The following is a 22,095-nucleotide window of genomic DNA, read 5'->3' as shown; positions in this document are numbered from 1 at the left end:
GAAAGGAGACGATTAGGGTAGCGCAACGCTTTCGCTTTATTAAAACATCTTCATTGGAACAGCTAATAAAACATCTTTCGGACGGAAGGACCTAGAAAGCGAGATTCAGTAAAAGTCTCGAGATCGCTTATTCTGTTTGTGTGGTGTGTGCTGCCAGCTGCCGGAGCGTGCTTTAAGTTGATGTTGCGGTGGTACCTATGGGCCTACACAGCCCCCATCTAAGGGAACCTAAAACAATCGTGCTGCGAGCACAGCAATCACACTAACGATCGCACCGATCGAGCTGCTGATGGTCGAGGCCGATCCAGGAAAGTCCAAACACTGGACCGGTTGGGGGCTCAGGTTTTTGCACAGGGCCTGGCGGAAGCTGTTCAGCGACAGCTTCTGCAGCTCACCATCGTAGGTCTGGAAGGACAGAACAGAGGACACCAATTAGCACCTGACGATCGGTTCCACGGCACCCAGGCGCTACTTACCTGTTTGAAGGCAATGGTCGGTACGTTGTTTAGGGGCTTTTGCAGCTTGTTGGTCGCATCACCGTGCTGCTTTAGGAGCGTGCTTCCTTCGGTGCTGTTGGCGCACTCCTGGATCGTTTGCCACTGCTCGATCTTGACCTCGTCGGCGCAGATTTTGGTCGGGAAGAGACCGTCCTTCAGCTGAGCCCGGGCCATCAAACAGTTGACGTAGTCGAGCGTCAGGTCTTCGCGCGAGATGTTCGGCTGGAACGAGTTGCCCTGGATGTGCTGGATGGCGCAGGCGTGCACCTTGTTGCCGTAGCACTCGTTCTCGCCGTGGTGGCAAGTGAACAGCACATCCGAGCCTTGCGTCGTGTACGACGACTTACCGTACGGTACCAGGTGTAGCTCGAGGTTCGCCTTGAACGCCTTGGCCACCGGGTACAGCTGTTCGTTCACGAACTTGGCACTGTCCGGACAGAGCGACTCGTAGTAAACGTACACCGGCACCTGGAAAATGGAAACCAGAGACCAGGGATGGGGTGTTAGGGGACAAACGACATATAATTACGAGCACCGTCGGGCAGTGCGCTGTGCCATCCCGATTGTGTAACCGTTTCGAATGATCGTGAAATAATAATATATTCGTGCGACTGTGCGACCGTGCGACGCGTGCGTCCGAGCATCTTCTCCGGTCACGTACCCATCACTCACTCATGTCATGGCGGTCAACCAGCATGCCCACACCACGGTGTCGCATATGATGGTGGCGGAGTGTACATCGATACGATGATACCGTGATGCCATGTGACTGGCACGAGGATAGCATGTGCATTATTGGTAATCGGTGTCATGACCTTCCATGAAGCAATATTGCAACAAACGGTTGATCGGTTAACCGATCGCTTGGTGCGGTTGATGATGTCATTCTAATAACTCTTTTTTTATCGCTTTATTCCAATATTTACTTCTTGACCACCATCCGCCACTTGGTGGTCTCTCTGTATGCAGAATGATGCCCTCGATTGCATCTTTGGTCTTCCAGAAGTGTACAAAGATCAGACACGGAGCCACTTGAGCTCAAGCATTATTCGTATTCGGCTGTGACAATAAAAAACGCTGTCGAATTCCTTGCTTAAACATGCAATTGCGAATAATTTCATTGCTCGCCACAAGTGCTTGCAAGTAAGTTCCCCAGCTAACCCACAAAGGAACACACAGTTGGGAATACCTAATGATGCAAACAGGCGCGCAGCCATTATGTTAATTTCGTGCTACCATTTCTCCATTCCGATTAACGTCGCAATTACAAGGTTGAGCAATAGAACAGAGGTCTTGCTGATGATTCTAAGCACCAACACAAAGAGCACAAAAATGGCAATGGTATGCCCTTGTGAGCGAGAAATTCTTAACGACCACGTGACACTCGCTTGGCTCGCTTCAAACAATCCGCGCGCCAAGGTGCATTCATGGAATGCACTTCCGATAAGCAAGGATGCCAAGGAATTGATTTTCCTTGCAGCTTTCCAAACAGATTTGTTAATTGTTGCCACGTGTATTTATGAATCTGCCGTGTTGCTGCGTGCCCTTGGAATGTGTCCGCTCTGTTTCAACGTTCCTCCAGTCCAGTTTTTGCATGCCCACGGTCACTCGGCATCGCGTGACGGTAAGATATCGTTCTTCCCTTGCTGTTGTTCCTTGTCCCGGTGTTTTGGTTTTTTTGTTTTTTCTTGTGTAGAAAGCACAAAGAAAGTTCCCCGGAGGGCGCACACCATACCCCGTACCGTGCTGTCACCTTGAACCAACAGCAGCAGTAGCTGGGACCGACCAGTGGGGTTGGTTACAAGCAAAGAGCAAGTGGTGCATACCGACCTCGCCAGGTGGGGCCCATGGTTCCGTTCCGTAAAGCTCAGGCCAATCGATTCGACCTGGCATCTTTTTCGGGTTTAAAAATAGCGAAACGAGGTCCCGCATGTACATCCAACCAATATTCCTTTGTTTTTTGCACATATTGAGGCAGGCAAAGGAAACACCACCATGAAGAGCAACACGAAAATGGGTTATTTGCCGGTAAGGGGAGGGCAATTACCAAAGCATGCTGTGCAGCGTTATGCCGACGTCAGCCGTCGTCCAAAGCATGCTCCGTTAGGGGGGAGAGCAACGCGCTGCAGTTACTGCGTTGCCACAAGCTTCGGACCCTCGGAAGGGGTCCGTATAAATTATCATTCCCCTCAACCGCAAGTCCATGTGCCAGTGTATGCCGCGGTCCCGGAGATTTCGTTACCTTTTTTTCCGGTTCAGAAAGCACAACTATTGAACGGGGTTGCATACCGGGGGGGGGGGGGGGGAGAGGGGTGTTGTCGGAACCAATTTTGATTGTCACCAACGGGCTCGGGGCTTTGGGAGACATTCCGGAGGTTAACTTCATATCTCTCTGACTCACGAACTGGTCCAGCCAGTTCACCAGGTACATAATGTCCCGAACCCCGGTTATTGGCCGCCAGTGCATATGCGGGCGCACCAGTGGCCACACCTTAAACGGTGTGCGGTGTATGCTGAGCTGAGGGTTAGTGCACACCACAACTGCTCCCTGTACCCTTCTACCCCACGAGCCGTCCGATCTCACACTCGATCATTCGAAAGCGAAGCCAATGACCAGCACCATGAAACACTAGCCTGCCGACCGCGTGGTGGTACTTACTTTCGTCTGTCCATAGCATGCGACAGCGAAGATGCTCAACAGTGCCAAGCTTTGCCTCAACATCTTCTCGGGAAGATCGCCGTTTGATTCGTAGTTTAACACAAACGCACACACAAACGCACGCACGCAAGCAACCGAAACACGCTTGATGATCGTTCGATCGTTCCGAAAGCTTCACCAACGCTCGAGAAACAGGTTTTCCGAAGGGGCTGAATGGCTGAGCTCGTTCGGTGGTCCCTTTAACTGCTCACACCGTTGGAGCTGTGGAAGCTGCTATCCGTTGGAACCGTCGCGAATGACTGAGCGTGTTCGGTGCCGCTGCGGCCAGCGATGGCCGTTGAAAACGCCGCGGGTTCGAATAAAAAAAAAAACCACGACGACAATGCCCGTGCGAGTGCGAGGAAGAGAGCAAAAAAACGGTCCCCGGGTTAACCCCCCCTGTTTACCGGGCGCCGTCGTCGACGTGCCATCTCGCTTGGGCAAACAGACGATGTTAGAACCAAACCCCCGCGAGGGGGTTTCTTCATTTTCTCTGCGTTCTAGCGTGGAAGCCGCGACGTGCATCGCGCGTTGTATTCTAAACGTGTCGATGTAAATGACTATGGGAGAACGGAGTGGCGCAGCCACGCCACGATTGATGGACGATTAAGTACGGCGTGGTGCTTGATCGTTTTTGAGTTTAAAAAAAAATGCTTTAATGAGAAAACAGCATAACAATAACTGTCCGTTGTGTAACCTTCGGTTCGGTGACGATTGCTTATGGAGAGTTAATACGCGATAGCAAGTGAAAGCACAACACGGGATCCATCCATCAAACAATCTGCCGGGATTGTGTTCCGTTCGTCTCTCTGTAACCCCAAGCCTCTACCTCGCCCTCGTTAAAACTCTTTCCCCAAGAGAGATTGCGGTTGAGATTTGATCAAATAAATGATAAAACTTGAGTGATCTTTACTTGATCTTTTCAAACGAATTGCTACCTTTCTGGTGTCATGCTTTTGCTCAAGCAGTTTAAGCTCACATTTTAGTTACTTTAGTGCGACGCGCGTAACAAACCAGTTCTGGTTGGTAAACGATAAAACATAATATTGTATTTGAAAACTCCATTGCTTGACCGCAAACGTAGCTCTACTTTGCCCATAATGTTTGTCCGCAGCAACCCGTCCACGGACAGAAGCAACGACTGTTTACTCATCTTATTATTCATTAGCCTACAGGTGCTAATGATTGTTTGGAAATATAGGGAACGGTCACCACTTTTCTCGCTGTGCCAAGTGTTTACGTGGTTTCGACAAATCGAATCATCTCCAATTCTATACCCGTATAATTCTATAGTTCACGGGGGGTCGAATCTAAATTGAATCATTTCATTCGGACACCCAATATGAATTTGGGAGCAAGCGTCAACAAGACCATTAACTCACCAAGACATTATTTCGCAAATTCTAATCATGGGCGAACAGTTCCAGAGAATATTATGCGCTTACTCCTCCCACAAAGAACCGTGCTTTGGAAGCAAAAATATCAAGCAACGGATGGACAACTTGTTTCCGAATTCTTTTAACCCCCCCGCGCAAAGCTGTGCACACGTTTTGCGCGTGATTCAGGGTCGATAGCATCGCACTGCGCCGGCATAATCCGTCCGAAGAATTTTTATAGCCGTACGGTCTCTGCCAGACATTCATCACCGGTTGCGGTTTTAATCATATTTCGTTGGTTTCTTAGTTCAAAACAGGTTTTGTCTGAGTATTTACCGCAGGATGTTTACGACTGCCGGAGACAAAGATAATGAAACACTTCGTATGCTCTCCATTTGTGCAGCTTTTGCAGTTTTGTATTTGTCTCACTTTAAATGAGTCATCATTTTGAAACACTTCGTAGGTCGGCGGAATATGCGATGTGCTGAGCAGTGTCCCCTTCACACGTCCATGAATCATCCATCTCACACCATATCGCTAGTTCAGTTTGAGGCTACCGCGATTAACACGAACCAACGAGGCTTGGCATTATTATTTGTAGAAGCTGTCTTGTTGGAGTTTAGTTTGCAAACTCAATACAGCTGCAGGACTAGAGGATGTATGATCATTTGCATTAAAACACCGTTCATTTCTTCGATCGGATATGATTTCGGAGTTATGGCTGGTTGAAATATGAATCGACCGATAGAATAATGATATTTCCAATTCAGCTTCTCAGCAGGCTGTTGCTCTTTAAAAGATCTCCAGTCATTAGTCCCACCACCACCGATGACGTGATCGAATGATCTTTTGAAGATCCGGAATGCTGTGTCAGCGAACTGCATCACAGCTGTGTGACCGGAATAGAATGCATTTAGCATTTTACGCACAGTGAGCCGATGTACCGATACATCCGGTTTTGATGGACAACATTACTCTTCCCTTAAATTTTGGAATAACTCCATGGCATTTCGATGGGCAGTCACTTTATTTACAAGACAAACTTAATGCACGCACGGAATGCTAGTCACTAAGCACCAGTCCTTTGCTTCGCAAATCAGCCTTGGCTTCCTTGATTTGCTCCATCAACTCTTTCGCAGCCTCCTCGCAGTTGTTGAAGGTAAACGTACGGTACAGCACGACGGTGGCGGCATACAGCTGAAAGGCGAATGCTCATTAGCTACTAGCAGTATACCAACAGGATTTCTAGATACTTACACCGAACAGAATCAGCAGGAAGATCGGAGAGAGCTGAATTTCCAACATGTACTGATCCAGCAGCGGGTGCTTAACTTGCCGCAGAATTATTGCAAAGTACACACTCAGGAAACAGGCCGCAGCCATAAGCCATTCAAATAACTTTGTCATGATGATATCAAGTGAAAACTGTGGATACTTTTTGGAGATACGCGTTTTGGAGTACGCCGACAAGGTTTTCGATTTTTTTTCAATTAATTGTTTTGTTTACGTTCCACGCTCCTCGGAACACGCCAATCCCGGTCAGCAAACGATACGGCGTGAGAAAGAGTCCACACGCCACATGGACAACTGCAGAGAAATTACACTTGCCAATAGATCCGCATTTTTCATAATTTTGTTACATTTAAGTATATTCGCACCTCATTTAATGTGTGATAATTACATTAGAATAAAAAAAATGATGACAATGTAAAGATGCAACGAAAAAATCAGATACAATAATTAAAAAACTTCACTTCAAACGCAGTGCGATGGCAACTTTGGCTTTGATTAATTCAAAATCTATTTTCCGAAATAAAAAGAGATAAATCCTACAACAGCTTCTGGCTATCGTATTTTTTATATTTTTACAGCGGCTGTCGCTGTAGATATATAGGGTGTGGACGCACAGTAAGGCGCTATAAAAAAGCTTGGCACTTGCAAAGCTCTGGCGTGGGATTTAAATTTTACACGAACAACGAATTTCATTAACAGAAACCTCTTCTACAAACTTCCTTGAACGAGTAAAAAGTAGACTTCTTTTAAGAAAACATATTTCGGATCCTACGTAGATCTCTCACAAATAGCAAAAAGCAAATTGGACAGTTTTGAATTAGTTTAGTGTTTTATTTTGAACTGGAATCTGTATGCGATCAAAACGCGGCATACCCAACATACACACATTTACACACGTACACACACACACACACACACATACACACAAGCATAAACACACTCATATCTTGTCTTACAACCGACAGGAGGTACGTCCCCCCAGAATATCCGACATCTGTATGGCCTGGATGCGGAAGTTGGTCTCGCCGGTTTTCAGCGAACCGGTCATCACCTTCTGGAAACGGCACGACAGTACCCACAGCTCCTCGGCGCCCTTACGATTACGCAGGATCTTTACCCCGCTCGGGAACTGCAGCGTTTGGCTATTCTGCGACAGAATTTTCATATTGGCCGGCGAGTACGGTGTCGTCGAGTCCCAGCAGGCGATCGCATTGTGCGAGACGAGCCCGAACACGAGATTCCCATTGCTATCCATCGCCTGAGCGACGGCTTGCGAGTTCCGGTTACCGATCGGTCGGAAGGCACGCGGTTCCGCCTCCACATTCTCCTCCCATATTGTGTCGTTGTTGAGCAAGGACGTCCGGACGGCATTCTCAGTCATCGAAGCTAGCGCGTGGAAGTACAGCAACCGATCACTCGCTGGACGCCAGCTTTGGCCGTACGAGGAAAAGAGCACATTTTCGGAGGAAATTCGCGGTGACAATGCCATCGCCACGATACCATCCATCAGATCGAAACTTTCACCCGCTACGGTGAACGTGCCATGATCGGGGTTCGGGTACATCTGCTTGTTAGTGATGCGCCACGACTTGCGCCGGGCCATGTTGTACACGACCATTCCCGATGCCGTCACGTCGGCCATATACACCATCGTATTCTGGCACGTGCCAAGTGGTGCTGGGTCCTGCACGTCGACCAGCTGGACGAGTATAGAGAGGGAGAGAGAGAGTGGTGGTTCGATTAATCTCAGTTCCTCAATGTGCCAACACTCTGGCCACAACTTACCAGATTGACCAACAGCGAAAGCTCACAAACCAACTGATCGGCCGGGATCTCGTACCGATGAATGATCTGATCCGTTTTCATATCGAAAACCAGCAGCTTCGCGGGACACATACGCCGTTCGCCAACCTTTCCCGTGTCCAGCACCCACATACGGTTGCACTCGTCGATCTACGGTAAGAAACACACAATCATATTTACGATCAGACTGGAACAGACCGACCACTGCCATCCTTTTCACATACCTTGATCCGAAAAACGGATACTATACCCTGGCAATTCGAACCATCCGGTCGATCTTGGATGCTGGCGCTCGGATACGGTTCCACCAGCGGACCCGAGGCACCCTGAGTGCTGGAAACGCGTCCCAGTGTGTACGGTATGCCGTTCTGGAATCGTGGAATAGTCACAAACAGTCGCGATTTGGCAGGATCTGTGGAGTGGGAAAAACGAAAAATGGATTGCGAAAATATGTAAAGACTTAAAAATATGAAAAGCCCGCAACCACCATTCACTTACTGCCATAATCTACGTCCATGTCGAGTGGGATGCAGTTCTCCGGAATATAGCGCCCGGAGGTAATCGCTTCACTGCGATCCCTCGCCGAGGGAAACGCAAAGTCCAGCGAGGTCCACTGTACCACCTTCTTCAGCTGTGTTCCGGTTGCAAACTGGGCCTGGCCACCTTGGAGCAGTCCCACAAAACTAGCACACACCAGCAGCAACACAGCACCACACACTCGGGATGCCATATTTCTAATCCCCGTTTTGCGATCACGGAATGTCACGGATAACAACAATCAATCGATGGCGGCGACGGCTGTATCTATCGGAACGCAGAAAGTAACTACTGGTTAGCTAGCTTAACGCACGATGGTCGACAACAACAACAGAAGTGCGGACGAACGAAATCAATTAACCGAAATTGCGTAATACACATTCGTATATGCTCGCCGCGAGCAAGGCCAGTGCCTTTCTAGCGGAAAAAAGATGACAGTGCGGCCGCTTTCGGCACGTGTCGCGTGTCCTTGCCAATCGGAACGCAACCGGTATTGGACCGGTCGCCCAACATTGATATTGGTAGGTACGAATCCTCACGCCTCAAGAGGGACGAGCCTCCACGATAAACGGCCAATGACCATGAGTGGTACGACTGCTGACGCGTGCCGACCGCGTGTCTGTCGATCAAACTAGTAGTAGCACCACCACAGCCGCCACCACCACCCATTAATCACTTCATCGTGGCTGCGGATTTAGAAGCAACAACTATTCGAAGCAGCGATCGAACCGATGTTCAAACGCCTGAGTGAGCAGCCCCAAGCGGGCAGGCGCTCGATTGAGGGAGGTGCGTGACGATCGCTTGTTTTACGGCCACTCTAATGTCATCCGCACATTTTTACCACCTCACGGTATGCATGGCACGGCACGGAGGCGGTGGAATGGATGCCAATCGAAGCGTGTAAAAGCTGACGGAAAACTCATACGGAAAACTCACTAGCACCCCGTTCCCTCTTCTATTACCTGCCCCACGCTGTTGTTGTAGCTATGCACCACGAGAACCGCGAACGGCGGTATGAATGAAGGGGTAAGCGACGATCAAAGAACTTCGGTTATCGGACAACACGGAGACGAACCTGCTTTTGACTGCCGTAACGGAGGTGTTTCGGTGAGCAAATTTATATAAGTAGGTTCCCGAGTGCGCGGTATCAGTTGTGTAAACAAGTTTCCAAGGTCCACGGTATCGGTAGGTTGAGTTCTTGGAAAAGGGAACAACTGTGATGAGGAAGGACAGAGCTGCAAAGCACTGCCATGCAAATACAACAATTAAACATATGATATTCTATTCCTAGGGCATATTCAATGAAATTCTGGAGTCCTTTCAATCCGAACCTTCAGCATTCGACGTAATAAGGCCAAGGTATCAGTGGGTAAGAAACACAATTCGTTACTTAGCCTTATCTCCCCCAAAAAACCCCCGCCCGATACACGGCACGGCACTGAGTGATAAGCTCAAGTCGCTTTCGCACAAAGGAGAAAAAATTAACAGGTTTCTGGCCTCATTTTATTGCGATCGTCGATGGAACAAGGCGAACCGGATACCTTGGGGTCATTGAACACGCTGCATAACGAAGCACAACCAGTGTGTTCTTTACAACCAGGCGTTCTTCTTTATTTTAACAAGTGACAGTGAACCAGAACGTGAAAAAGGCAGCAGGACAAATGAAGGTGATTGTAATAGAACGAAACAACGAACTCACGATGGACGGTGCAAGAGAGGGAGGATGCGTCCGACAGAAGAAGAAAAAATTATATTAATATTTCATGAACCATCGGCTGCCATCTTCTTCTTATTCAGATGTGCCACAAACTTCCCGTGTGTTTCGAGAGTCTTGCAGCAATACATTTTGCCAGTCACGGCGCACTGGTTGCGCCAGATATCGGGCTCGTCCCATATTCCTGGATTTGAAGCAAAGCTAAATCAACAGAACGGACAAAAAGCCGCCGCTTCCATGAAGTCCAAACACTAGCGTGCTAAGCGGGATGTTTCAATATTTGCAATCATGTGGACCATCCGATGATGTGCCATGTGTCACCAGGAGATCCGCTATCGAACAAGGTTAACTTTCCCATACCTCATCCGGGTGGAGACAGGTTCATAAAGTAGCAAAAAAACAGTATTGCCTGCTCACCGTGTGCGTACATTGCACGATAGATCCCCACTGGGTACTGTTGAACTACACAACTTCCTTCAAAGTTCCACCACAACGTACCGTCGTTCTGGCCGTTCAGCTGCTTAGCGTGGTACGCAGGTAAGTTCAAGGTGCATGATGCTTCGAACCCAAGTCGAACAGAGTGCCACAACCTTGCGAAGCAACAATTAGAAGCACATTAGTAACCGCACACGCCCCACACCGGTGTGTCATCAACGGATCATTGGCCACTACCTCTAGAACCCAATGAAGGCAAACTAACACGGTGGTCTCGTCCTTCACGGCAAGGTTCTTATCTTTAGGCGCCAAACCTCAATCTTCCTCCTTTAGGCACGCGGACTGTTATTAGTGCAGCTCGATCGCTAGAGTAGTACCGCACCGGCTATGGCAAGAACTATGGTGCATCCATCTTGTGTTCTGTGAACCGGCTACAGCCCCCGCAGAGTGCACGGTTGCGGGTAACGCTCAATCCTCTACCACACAATGACAAGGACCACGGATCGGCGGAACGTATACTACACCGCGAGAGCGCGCACAGGTTTCGTGGCTTTGTGGTGTGCGCCCCGCGGCGGTGATCAACACGCGACGCGACGCGATGTATGCAAATCGTGCTCCAACCACACACCATGTACCGGTTGTTGTAGAGTGTGTTTGGTGCCGCTAAGCCGACACCCATGTTGGTGCAGTGCGTAAACAAAGTAAAATGCATGTTTCGACGTTGTTTCTACGCCCGCACAACGCCAGTTCCCATGAATCGATACTCATTCATTGGTGGTTAGTGAGGCGCTCGGTTTTCGCTACCCAAGCATCGCTGAGTGCGTGCGTGCGTGCGATCATGCACTTCTTGACATGTTTGGTTTTATGGTCCCCCCCCCGCGCGCGCTGATCAACCTCCGATCGAATCACTCGGACACACGCTGCAATTAACGGAGAAGCCGAGCTGAGCCGATGCAGCATCTTCTTCCTCGGTTGTTGTGAGAAACCGATCGTCAACACTTTGTTCTATCTTGTTGACGAACTTGGCTTAGGGAACTTGGCGATCGCTGCAGTGCCCAGATGGCTTTGTCAGTGCCTTTCTCTCTGTTGATCTTTATCATTTTTTTTGCCTTGTGTCTAGGTCATCAATCATCTACCGGACGCAGCTGCCTTTCTAGCTCCGGTTCAAACAACTGAACGGAAAAGCCCACCACCATCCTCAAAATGAGGTCGATGGACACCCCAAAAATATATGACTCCGGGCACCGGTGTCCAACCAACCGGCCAGCCAACACCTGCACTGCGGTGCCAGCATCAGAATGTCGTCGTCGTCGTCGATGTTGGGTGACGATATCGCGTGCAGGCTGGTCTGCTGGTTGCGGTGTTTCTCAGCTGCGCACATGGCGCATGGCATCGTTGTCCTTGCCGCGACTTTCACTCATCGGACGCCGGACTGTTTTGATGGTCACCACGGTCGGTTGGATGCAGTTTCGTCAACTGGCCGACCACCACTCTTCCTCCTCCTCCTCCCCGCGAACATAAGAAACTTTTGCCAGCACATCCAACAGAACCGAAAATTCCTCACTTGCCCAATCGCAACACACCGCGGGCCCAAAGCGCACTCAAAGTCACTCGACCTAACGCCGAAAGTTAAACCGGGGACTAACGGGCCCTCTTTTTTTTGGCCGAACCGTGCGTTTCCTCACTGGGTTTTCCAACCGTTTTGCGGGCGTACCAGCACGGTGACGCGTGTGCAAGCAATAGCGAACCTTTAAAAAACAATCACGATCACGCATTCGTCAATGACTGCGGTCAACTCTACGCAACTACTCGGGGCGCACACGTGGACTGGAGCTAGCGCTGGAGCGCTTTTAAGCCGTTGCTGTTCTTCTCAGCTCGCCTCGATCGGTACTGAGCGAGGGGCGCGATCGTGTCGCCGGTGACTATCGCTGCACCGTCGCTGCACGCCCTCCTCCCCGCACGATCGCACAAGGAATCGGTGGGCGCCACCACTACCACACTAGCAGGCCGGCTACCACTACATACAGAGAGAAGGAGGCGTGGGGAGGGGGAGGTGCTCCAATAGTGGGCGCACCGGAAAGAAGCCAACACGCAGGATGTCCATGTGCCATGTGGATCCCTACAATCTTGGGCCTTTCTGTGCTGTGCTAACCCACTGATAATTCGGTCAAACAAACGAAGGGGACCGGGGGGGGGGGGGGGGGGGGGGAGAGCCAACGTGATAACCACGATGCAGTGCAAAAGGAAACTGTTGTCGCGGTCATGGCACCGAACCAAAGATGAATGCACATTTGTGCTGAGCGAAGGCAAAGCGAGAGGAAAGGGAAACGGCATCAGATGCTCGTTAGAAACTGGCCCCTGATTGATGATTAAACAAAGCTAGAATCGGGGATTTTTCATTACCGTAAAATCCGGTTTTAATTCGTGATCATATTCGCGATCATCCTCCACACTCACAGACACGCTGCAGTGAATTTAGCGATAATTTGCTTCCCCAGCCCAGTATGTATGCTGGGGCTTTTGTGTAGCACGACCCTACACACCCGGACAGGGAATACATCACTTGGCTTGGCATGGCTTACAATGGGACTCTTAGCACGATCGTGTGCCACCTGGCAAGAGCGTAATGCGTCAAAAAGGTCGCGGGGATTTCGTTAGTTATACATTCGACGCCGGGACGCCCTGAGGCCTGAGACGGTTACTGCGTACTGCGCAAAGTGCGTCAGCCAGGGATAAGGGCGACTTTAGAGTTTTCAATATTCATTGCCACAAAACCATGAGCCACGCAACGCATGACCACCGGATGTCAATATTTGTCGCTATTACGCCCGACAAAGAATATTAACATAAGGAACGGAATATGAAATGCTGTGGCTTTCCGGTGCACGACGACACGCGACACTCTGGGCACCCATTTGTTATCTTTGCGAAACGCAAGAAAAAGGGGTTTGATGAGCCTTTTTTTGTGGTTCGCTTGACTAAATGTTAATGTTTCCTGGCGCGCGAGAACCTGTGTGCGCCTTTGTTTAACCTTGCCTCACTTCTGGCAGCATAACGATCAGCGTGATCCTCGCAGATGTCTTAAACCTTGCGATTCTCTGCCTCTGACAACCTCTGCCGTAACCCATAACATTTTAACTTCTTTAGCTGCAGTGCGATAATTCTTTTTTGTTGCTGGAGAACTGCTAACCTCAATCCAGTCGCCCTGGACGTCTCTGCAGGTTTTGTAAATCGTCTTCTAACGCTAAAATAAGCGAATAGCCACTCAACGGACGCTGATCGTTGCGATCGATGGGCGTTTTCTGCTGCTCGCTGTTCGCTATATATTTGTTAGAGTAAATTGTTATGATCGTTGCAAAACCTATTCGCCCTTAAGCCAGCCAGTCAGGCCGCGGCTTCTGTGCGGTGCGATTTATTTTCCTTTGATAACCGCCCCGCCGAAAGGAATGGGCCCCTGCCGCTGCAACTTGGGATCAACGCAACCGCAGTCGGAGAGCGCAGAGAGTCGCTTCCACTAAGATCACGATGACGTATGATCGATGTTTTGACAAGTCATGATTGAATTTGATAAGTAGTCCGCGTGTCCAGGCCAACCGCTCGCAGTCGCCCGGTGTGAGGCCATCGTGCCAAAGGGTAATTTTCTTTCACTCTCCCACAGCCCGTCTCCGCTTACTGGCCCACTGTTGGCCTCCCTGGTACATGGATGGCGCGCGGGTCAGGTGTTGGGTCAGTGTCAGCGATTGGTAGGAAACACAAGGACCAAACCGAAACCAAGCGGAATTCCCAAGCTCGGGTAACAAAAAAAAAACGTGCACATACCATACAATTGGGGGTGTGTTTCCGGTCGAACACTAGGACGAACGTGACGTGATAAAGCCACACCGAAAGCTTACTAGCAGAGGAGAGGGCGTTGTCGGTATCGCGGATCCTTGTCGGTGGTTACCACCCTTGTTAACACCTTGTACTTTAGGGGCTTCCGATGCGCCACTTACTATGCTCATTAGCGCCCAATGGGCAAATGATTACAACATCGAGGCATCGATTCGGTCGATTTGAAATGAAACGGAACATGATGCCACACGAGCGCACACAGCGGTGTTGTCCATTAGTGTGCCGCACATTTCGTGGGGTGATCGTGTGAGGTGATGGGCCACGGCATGTATGGTGCCCTACCTTCAAATGACATGCCCGATAAGACCGATCGGCATGCATGCAAACGCGTTGCGCCTCAAATCCTGTAACGTTGCGTGGAGTTTGCTAAAATGCTACCGGTTGCTCTGGCTGCGAACATGCGTACATCACCCAATTACACCCGAAGGACGATCCATCGCCTTAATGATCATTTCGTGTGTCTTTCACATGGACGCACTAATCGGGGCAGTAACATTGATCGAGCATGACGTAGAGGGACGAGCCTCCAGGGCGTTCGCACGGAGGAGGGGGGCATTGGGTAAGAACGTGAACGTATAAAAACGTTAAGAGCTGTCAATTGTTCAGCCGTATTTCGTCGTGTCTCTCGGCTCGTGGTCATCGTGCCCGGCACCCCAGAGGATTCAGGTTCAACATCAAGGTTCATGGTGATCAAATGATATTCTATTTTTGGCGCAACTTTTGCTTTCCTCACCCGGTCGAAGCACGATGAGTTGAGGGATTTGCTCGCATGAAGTAACCGAAAAACGGATCTTCCCTGATCCGGAATGATCGTTTTTATGGGAAGCATACGTATGAACACGATAATCAGCAACACGTATATCAATTAGGGGCCGTGTTTTTTTTGTGCAAGGGATCTTCTGTTCATTCTCCTCACCTCGTACCGGGTACCTTAACAGTGACCTTGATAAGGAAAGCAATGGTCATAGTTCCCAGATCCACGGTGATGCGCGCTAATATGATAATTGTTTTTACACCAATTGAAGCGCCTCCGTTCCAATTACACTTAACGAGAAGCAAATAGCAATATATGGCTGTTTAGTGTGGCCCGTGGACACCTTCAGGCACAGCACGGTGGTTGAGGAAAACAAAAGCATTAGCACCAGCGAATAGGGAAGTGATTAGTGCCTCGCTGCCGGCCGTGCACTGCTGGCATACTGGCCACCCCGCCGTGCTCGCCATGGCTCTTTGGCTCTTTATTGCTTACTCTATTGAATTCTTGCAATTCCTCGTCTAATTCTCGTCGTGCGCCTGTGACTGGGGAGATGTGTGAGGTAACGTTTTTCGTGGAAATTATTCAACAGCAAATTGAGCCATTATGATTCTGTGGGCTTATTGGATGCCACCATTCTTGCCGGTTTGGTCGTAAACTTGACCTTGCCCTGGTCTGTGAACTCCACCGCAGGCCGTTGCGGGTTTCAAGGGCACCATCCACACATGTCCCTTTGTGTGGCGGGATTCATACAAATTGGCGACCCCCGTTATGCTCGCGAGCAGAGTGGCCCATCTTTGGAGGATTGTCCTCTCTCTTTCATACCTCTATAGTATCGATACTAACTCGTTAGAAAATATAGAATCTTCGACGTTTTTCTCCAACTATCTGTACATACTTTGTTCTATTCGCTTTTAAAAGCAAGCTTCTTACTTTTCCCACCTTCGAATGACCCTTCAATTGCTATCTCAAGCAAAACCCATCCATTTCTCGATGTAAAAATATCGTAAATCATTTGTGACCATAAAATACGCATTTTCGGTGGCTTTCCATCGCACGCATATTTTTTAAAAAAGGGTTACGGCATTTCCAGCGCCAGTGTTGCCAGCAGACAGAAACAGACATTTTGGAAAATTGGAAAAATCAGAGGGCGGGCAGGTATCGCATTCTTCACGGACGTGCGTGTGCAGAAGGAGCTTTTCACAAAACCTCGAAGTGATAATTTAATAATAATTACATTTGCCGTTTACACGGTGTAAAAAAGATTATAGGTCCACGGAGCATAAATCCTAGCGTAAACGTTGTTTGGAAGCGATTTGCCTCACTATATTTCCTGTTTGTGGTTTGCATTAATAGTGAGTGATCATTACTAGCGTTTGCAATCTTTTTCTTCGGTAAAAAGATCCTATTTTTCTCACAAAAGTCGATCAAAGTTCAGTGTAATTCGGGTGACGCGTCTCAACCCGGTCATGTAAACATGTTCAAGTGTAAATCAATTTCATATTTATGCATGAGTTTACGCTTCATGTATCCCCGGCTCCAGAACCAGCGCAGGATCGTGAAGTTTTTGTTCGTAACCCTTTCCCCACCCCACCGTAGGCATCCCGCCGCTGTTCCCCGACAAAGCAAGTTCCAGCGAAGAGTTCTGCCTTTTGCCGGAGGAAGTTTCGACCGATAAATCCGCGATGAAGTTGAGGCAAACGAAAGGAAGGCAATAGTTGCGCGCAGCAAAGCAGCCACCGCCACAAGTGCCCTGAAGGTCTGATGGGTGGAATAAGGAACAGTGCGTTGGAATAGGAGGCGTCTGCCTAGATACGGCCATCCAGCCCGACAACCGCGACGGCGACGACGACGAAGAACAACATTCCTGTTGACAGGTAGTCTGCGCCGCAGGTGACTCACACTTGCTGCTGCAGTCCCGGGTCCGAGAATCCAGGACATACCTTTGCAAGTGCACTCCCATCCCCTGTCCGCACGAGCACCGGAGCGAGGAGGTGCGGAGGCTCAACATACCTACCGCTGCCACCGCCACCCAGGATACTTTCACCCTTGGAACCGAATCCTATCCATTTCTCCTGGTGTTGTTGAACCGAAGATCATCATCAGCCCTTGGCTCGTCGACGATCTCGTCAACCCCGTCAGTGGAATGATCCAAGTGGAACGTGCGCGTTCAGGTAAACAAAATGCGTGAAATGTGATTCAGAACGGGTGCAATCTGGCTGTCTGTCTTCTGAACGCCTACGGCAGCCCCTTCCTCGCACCCAGAGGAACACTCCCCAGCAGTATTACAGAACCACCAACCAGTGCACAGCGACAACGTGCAGAGGGACTGAAGGCAAAGTGTTGTAACTTGCATCACACACATCCAAGAGGCTAATTAAGATAATTTTACAAACCGGTACATATAAGTGACAAGAAGGAACAGAGGACTTCTGCGGCGTAAGAACCACCGGTCAACATGTCATCGAATCATCTTCACTCGCAAAGCCAGGATGCTGCGTTGATCGCGCGTATGCACCAAATGCGCCTTGATGGGAGCAATGGCAGCAAATTGACTAGCTCGTTGCCGCGAGCGCACCAAGCATCGTTGCTGCTCGAGACCGGCAGTGGCGGTAACAATACCTACGCAACGATCCTGCCCGTAAGCAGCAGCGGTTCGTCTGGTAATGTGGGGAACGCAACGCCCCAATCATCGATGGCATCGATGGTCAACATGCAGGATTACCGCATGTACGACCGGTACCAGAATCAAATGCTGGCTGCAGCAGCGGCCGGAAAATTTCCCGGCACTACCATGCAGGCACAACATCAGCAGCAGCAGCAGCAGCAGCAAGGTGGTAGTGCGCATGCTACTGGAGTGACGATGACAATGGCAGGCGGCGGTGGCGGTGCTGGAGGAGGTTATCACCAGTACAAAGTAAACGGCAGCCCCACCCATTCGATGAGCAACTCATCCTACCAGTCGGGCGCTGGTAGTCCACGGCCAAGTGTGCACAGCACCGGAAGTAACACTTCGATCGGTGCATCGATGCACCAGCTGCAGCAACCGTACTACGACGGTTCCCGCTATCAGCAGACTGTATACGAAAACATCGATTACTATCCTCCGCCAACGTCAACGCACCAGCAGCAGCCATATCATTCGGCTGGGGACAGCGGACTGGCGTATGACAATAGAAAGTTTGAATCGCACAACATAAAAGCACAACCTCAGGTTCCGGTGGGACAGCAGCATAACTCCGTCGCCGCATCGTCGTTGTCGTTGGCGAACGGTGGTGGGCCACTCCACGGTATGATGCACATGTCCGGACGTTACGCACACACTCCGCAGCCACCGGAGCTGCAGGAGCAACCACCGATCTACGAAAACCTGCAGTCACCAACGCCACCATCGGCTGGCCAGCAGCAGGCGCAACCACAAGCGACCAAAGGCTCCACCCAGGTGTACTATCATCCGCGAGCGGGCGACGGTAACAGCCCCAGTCCGGGAGCAGCCTCGGCTCAGCACATCTCGGCTGCCTACCATCAGCAACAGCACCATCTGCAGCAGCATTCAGCGGCTGGTGGTGATCCATATCACCAACCCATCTACGAAACGACGAATAGTGCCAATGCGTTGCGCTTAGCCACGGCACCATCGGCCGCCACCGCTAGCGTGTATCATGCTCAGTCGTCACAGCAGCACTATCATCAGAACATGCCACCAGCACAGGTGTACCATCACTCGCCGACCAACAGTAGCATATCGGTGAAGATTGCCCAGCAGCCCCAGCCAGTGCAGCTGCCGAACGTAAAGTATCACGCCACGGGAGTTCCCGCGTCGGCTGCATTGCCCTACGCGGACTTTCAGAAATCCCCTAAGCTTGGCAGCTCAACCGCAGGACCTTCGCTGGTAAGTTCCTGGAAGTTTCTGCAACCATTGGATGTGCCAATTTCCTTCATAAACTTCTGTCCCTTCCATCTTAGCCACCGAAGTCTTCCGAAGCCATGAAAACCCAGCAGAAAAACAATGGTTCGCCATCACGTACTGGGCCCTCGTCCGTGGGCAAGGGCTTCGTCGAGGATATTAACAGTTCGGATTACGTGTGCATGACGAGTGGAACCAAATACACGGGCACTAGTGGGGGTAGTAACAGTAGCATCACTAGCACCGCTAACTCAGGGGCGATGAAAGCGACTACCACCACCGTTACGTCACCGTCCGGCGGTGGGACGACAACGGCCGCCATGCCCGTACTGGTAGGACAGGAACGCCAGTACGCTACGCTGCAGGAACTCGAAACGGCCAAACGACAGCAACAGCAGGCAACCGCTGCAACATCAGGCAGTATCGGCGGTCAAAGGCCGTCGGCTGCTAATGGAACCGGAGCAGGAGGTCAAGCGATGGCCACAGGACTGATGGCACCCGGTCACAGTACAGGCATGGCGACGGGTTTACGCGGTGCCGTTTCTCCCACTCCTTCGCAGCTGAGCAGCGGTTCGGGTTCAGGAAAACGTAATACGCTCAACCGGCAACCATACCCGGAACAAACCCCCCTATAGTGACCATGAATTCATCTCTCTCCCCCCCCCGTCGTTACAGCGAAAGGATTGACTAAAAACCTTCTTCCCTATAACGTGACGCCACCACGGCCCACCGGTCCGACCGAGGCGGAGCGTAAGATCGAAGAGATGACGCGCCAGCTGGAGGAAGAGATGGAAAAGAGCGAGGAGCAGGGTGAATACTTTGGCATCTGCCATACGTGCAAGGAGAAGGTGACGGGTGCAGGGGCCGCTTGCCAGGCGATGGGCAACCTCTACCACACCAACTGCTTCATCTGCTGCTCGTGCGGCCGTGCGCTTCGTGGCAAGGCGTTCTACAATGTGCACGGTCGGGTGTACTGCGAGGAGGACTACATGGTATGTGCTGACTACTGCTGACTATCTATAGCGTGTCCGTTGTGCAATTTAATGTATGAATTTTCTCTCATTACAGTACTCTGGCTTCCAACAAACGGCGGAAAAGTGTGCAATTTGTGGACATTTAATCATGGAAATGGTAACATCCCGAGTCACCGGGCACAACACAGCTTCTCCAGAACTAACGTGGTCCTTATCTGCTCTGCCTCTGGCTCTCATTTCTCCCGCAAAAAAATACTAGATCCTACAAGCAATGGGCAAATCGTACCATCCGGGATGCTTCCGGTGCTGCGTGTGTAACGAGTGTCTCGACGGTGTACCGTTCACGGTCGATGTGGACAACAAGATCTACTGCGTCAACGATTATCACAGCATGTTCGCCCCCAAGTGTGCCAGCTGCGGCAAGGGTGAGAGAGAGAACAAGCCCATGCAATTGAGGAGTTTGAATCACCAACATTCGCTTCGTTTCGCTCGTTGCAGGCATTACACCAGTTGAGGGGACCGAGGAAACGGTACGCGTCGTCGCTATGGACAAAGACTTCCACGTCGATTGCTACATCTGCGAAGAGTGCGGGATGCAGTTGACGGACGAACCGGACAAACGTTGCTATCCGTATGAGGGCAGGCTGATGTGCCGGTCTTGCCACATTCAGAAGATATCGGTCCTACAGGACATGCGTGGCCAGATCATCGAGTCGGTATCGGCCACCTATCAGTACATGGGCTAGGCGAAGAGAGACGAACAACCGCGACAAAAGCTTAAGCGATGTGTGCGCGCTATGCTTTCGTAATAGGGATTCACGCTCTAGCTTCTCCCTCTATAACAACTTGAAAGATCTCCGACGGACTGGCGGTGTTGCTCGGCATTTAGCGGAACCATATCTAGAACCTCTACAACTAGGCTCTGGCAATCGAATAGCAACGCGTTGCTCATATTCTAGCGAGAAACGTGAACAAATCGATGGATATTTTGTTAATATTTCCACATTTTGCATTTAGGACGATACGGTAGGGAACAGTTTAGGCAGGGCTAGAGATGGGTGGGATCAAGTCGAGTCACTAACTCAGGATGAGGTGATGACAACGGAGAAAGGTTCGTCGGGTATCTAATATCAACATTCCACAGCTACGCGTTGACGATATGCTGCTACGATTATTTACTAACATTAATATGCCTTGGCTTCACATGGAGGCCGGCCATCATTTACGAGCGAGCGAATAATGGAATGGGGTTGCCTCTTCTGAGGGCAGCTGGAAAGGATCGTAATTGCATCCGAGCAGAGGGGGTCGGACGGAGAGAACAGTTGCAATATAGTTGCATTTGCATTTTAGGTTGGCCACAGTTGCGTCACTGCCGTAACAAAATAAATGCGTCATTTGCGCGCGTATTACATGTAGTTTATGACTTTATGCCTTCATTATACAGTCCATGCACGCATATCCGTCCCGTGTCCATCCACCACTGTTAAACAGGTTCCGGAATTATCTTTAACTGATTTTTTTCTTTCAATCTTTCAAACAATAATATATTTTATAATTATTCAAAACCAAACAAGAGAGACCAAAAAGTTGGGAAGTTTTTTAAAGATTTAAAACAAACTGCGAGTCATCTGTGAAGCACTTGTCAAAGTAAAACGGAACCAGTTTCAACAGAACTTTCTCAGTTGCACATTGGACTGATTTCCATTTCCGGCCATTTATCAATACGTAATGTGCCGTTCAGCAAACGACGTGAATTTATGTTTTGCAGAACTTGGGCGCGATGTGAATGTGAACGATCAAGGCACAGATAATTACAATCGCAAATTTCTACAGAGAAGATATATCATTTGAACAACCCATATCTCCATCCATAAACAGTACTTGACAAGTTAAAGTAAAAGGGGCATGCTGTCGTCGTAACAAGAGCGGTCAAGGTAACAAAGGGAAATTGTAGGACATACTTACGATTGAGGCCCGCCTTTCGTCAAGCCACCACACGACAGAGTCCAAAATCACTCTTCATGGGCACCACAAAATCATATTCATTCAACCGCTGTAAAAAGAGGACTGGAATTAGGTCGAAACAATGACAGCATCGTGTAAATGCAATAATTAACGATCATGTACGATCACTGTTACATCTTTTTTTCTCGTTTTGTGCAAGACGTATTAAACATCGTCACCCCCACAGCATTCATTCTGTCGTGTATTGCTAATCA

At 49.9% G+C, this 22,095-nt stretch overlaps 4 protein-coding genes across 11 annotated transcripts; 1 reads left to right on the top strand and 3 right to left on the bottom strand.

The window, feature by feature from the left end:
* Positions 1–12: 12 nt before the first annotated feature.
* On the bottom strand, positions 13–3,452 carry LOC126572303 (GILT-like protein 1). Its single transcript, XM_050231514.1, has 3 exons — positions 3,157–3,452; positions 477–965; positions 13–405 (listed from the first exon to the last, which is right to left on the bottom strand). The coding sequence occupies exons 1-3, from the start codon at positions 3,217–3,219 to the stop codon at positions 229–231; spliced, it is 729 nt and encodes a 242-aa protein (XP_050087471.1). The 5' UTR covers positions 3,220–3,452; the 3' UTR covers positions 13–228.
* A 2,127-nt stretch (positions 3,453–5,579) lies between these two features.
* On the bottom strand, positions 5,580–6,080 carry LOC126572315 (dolichol-phosphate mannosyltransferase subunit 3). The gene is made up of 2 exons (XM_050231535.1): positions 5,829–6,080; positions 5,580–5,768 (listed from the first exon to the last, which is right to left on the bottom strand). Exons 1-2 carry the CDS (start codon positions 5,976–5,978, stop codon positions 5,634–5,636), a joined length of 285 nt encoding a protein of 94 aa, XP_050087492.1. The 5' UTR covers positions 5,979–6,080; the 3' UTR covers positions 5,580–5,633.
* A 591-nt stretch (positions 6,081–6,671) lies between these two features.
* Positions 6,672–21,865, bottom strand: LOC126572296 (protein yellow-like). 8 transcript variants are annotated; one of them, XM_050231504.1, is made up of 6 exons: positions 12,102–12,228; positions 9,167–9,449; positions 8,166–8,471; positions 7,892–8,079; positions 7,650–7,817; positions 6,672–7,563 (listed from the first exon to the last, which is right to left on the bottom strand). In XM_050231504.1, exons 3-6 carry the CDS (start codon positions 8,395–8,397, stop codon positions 6,817–6,819), a joined length of 1,335 nt encoding a protein of 444 aa, XP_050087461.1. In that variant the 5' UTR covers positions 8,398–8,471; positions 9,167–9,449; positions 12,102–12,228; the 3' UTR covers positions 6,672–6,816. The 8 variants fall into 8 exon arrangements, with proteins under 8 accessions (XP_050087461.1, XP_050087464.1, XP_050087458.1 ...); XM_050231507.1 differs by lacking the exons at positions 9,167–9,449; positions 12,102–12,228 and adding an exon at positions 21,842–21,865; XM_050231501.1 differs by lacking the exon at positions 9,167–9,449 and having other exon boundaries at positions 12,102–12,239.
* LOC126572261 (LIM domain-containing protein jub) lies at positions 16,554–21,291 on the top strand. Its single transcript, XM_050231432.1, has 6 exons — positions 16,554–18,887; positions 18,962–19,490; positions 19,578–19,894; positions 19,971–20,033; positions 20,136–20,301; positions 20,375–21,291. Exons 1-6 carry the CDS (start codon positions 17,454–17,456, stop codon positions 20,620–20,622), a joined length of 2,757 nt encoding a protein of 918 aa, XP_050087389.1. The 5' UTR covers positions 16,554–17,453; the 3' UTR covers positions 20,623–21,291.
* Positions 21,866–22,095: the final 230 nt, after the last annotated feature.

Source organism: Anopheles aquasalis, chromosome 2 (genome assembly GCF_943734665.1).
Source record: "Anopheles aquasalis chromosome 2, idAnoAquaMG_Q_19, whole genome shotgun sequence".
In the NCBI taxonomy this organism is placed as follows: Eukaryota; Metazoa; Arthropoda; class Insecta; order Diptera; family Culicidae; genus Anopheles; species Anopheles aquasalis.
The sequence above is the reverse complement of the archived record's forward strand: the minus strand, read 5'-3'. Positions and strand labels throughout refer to the sequence as shown.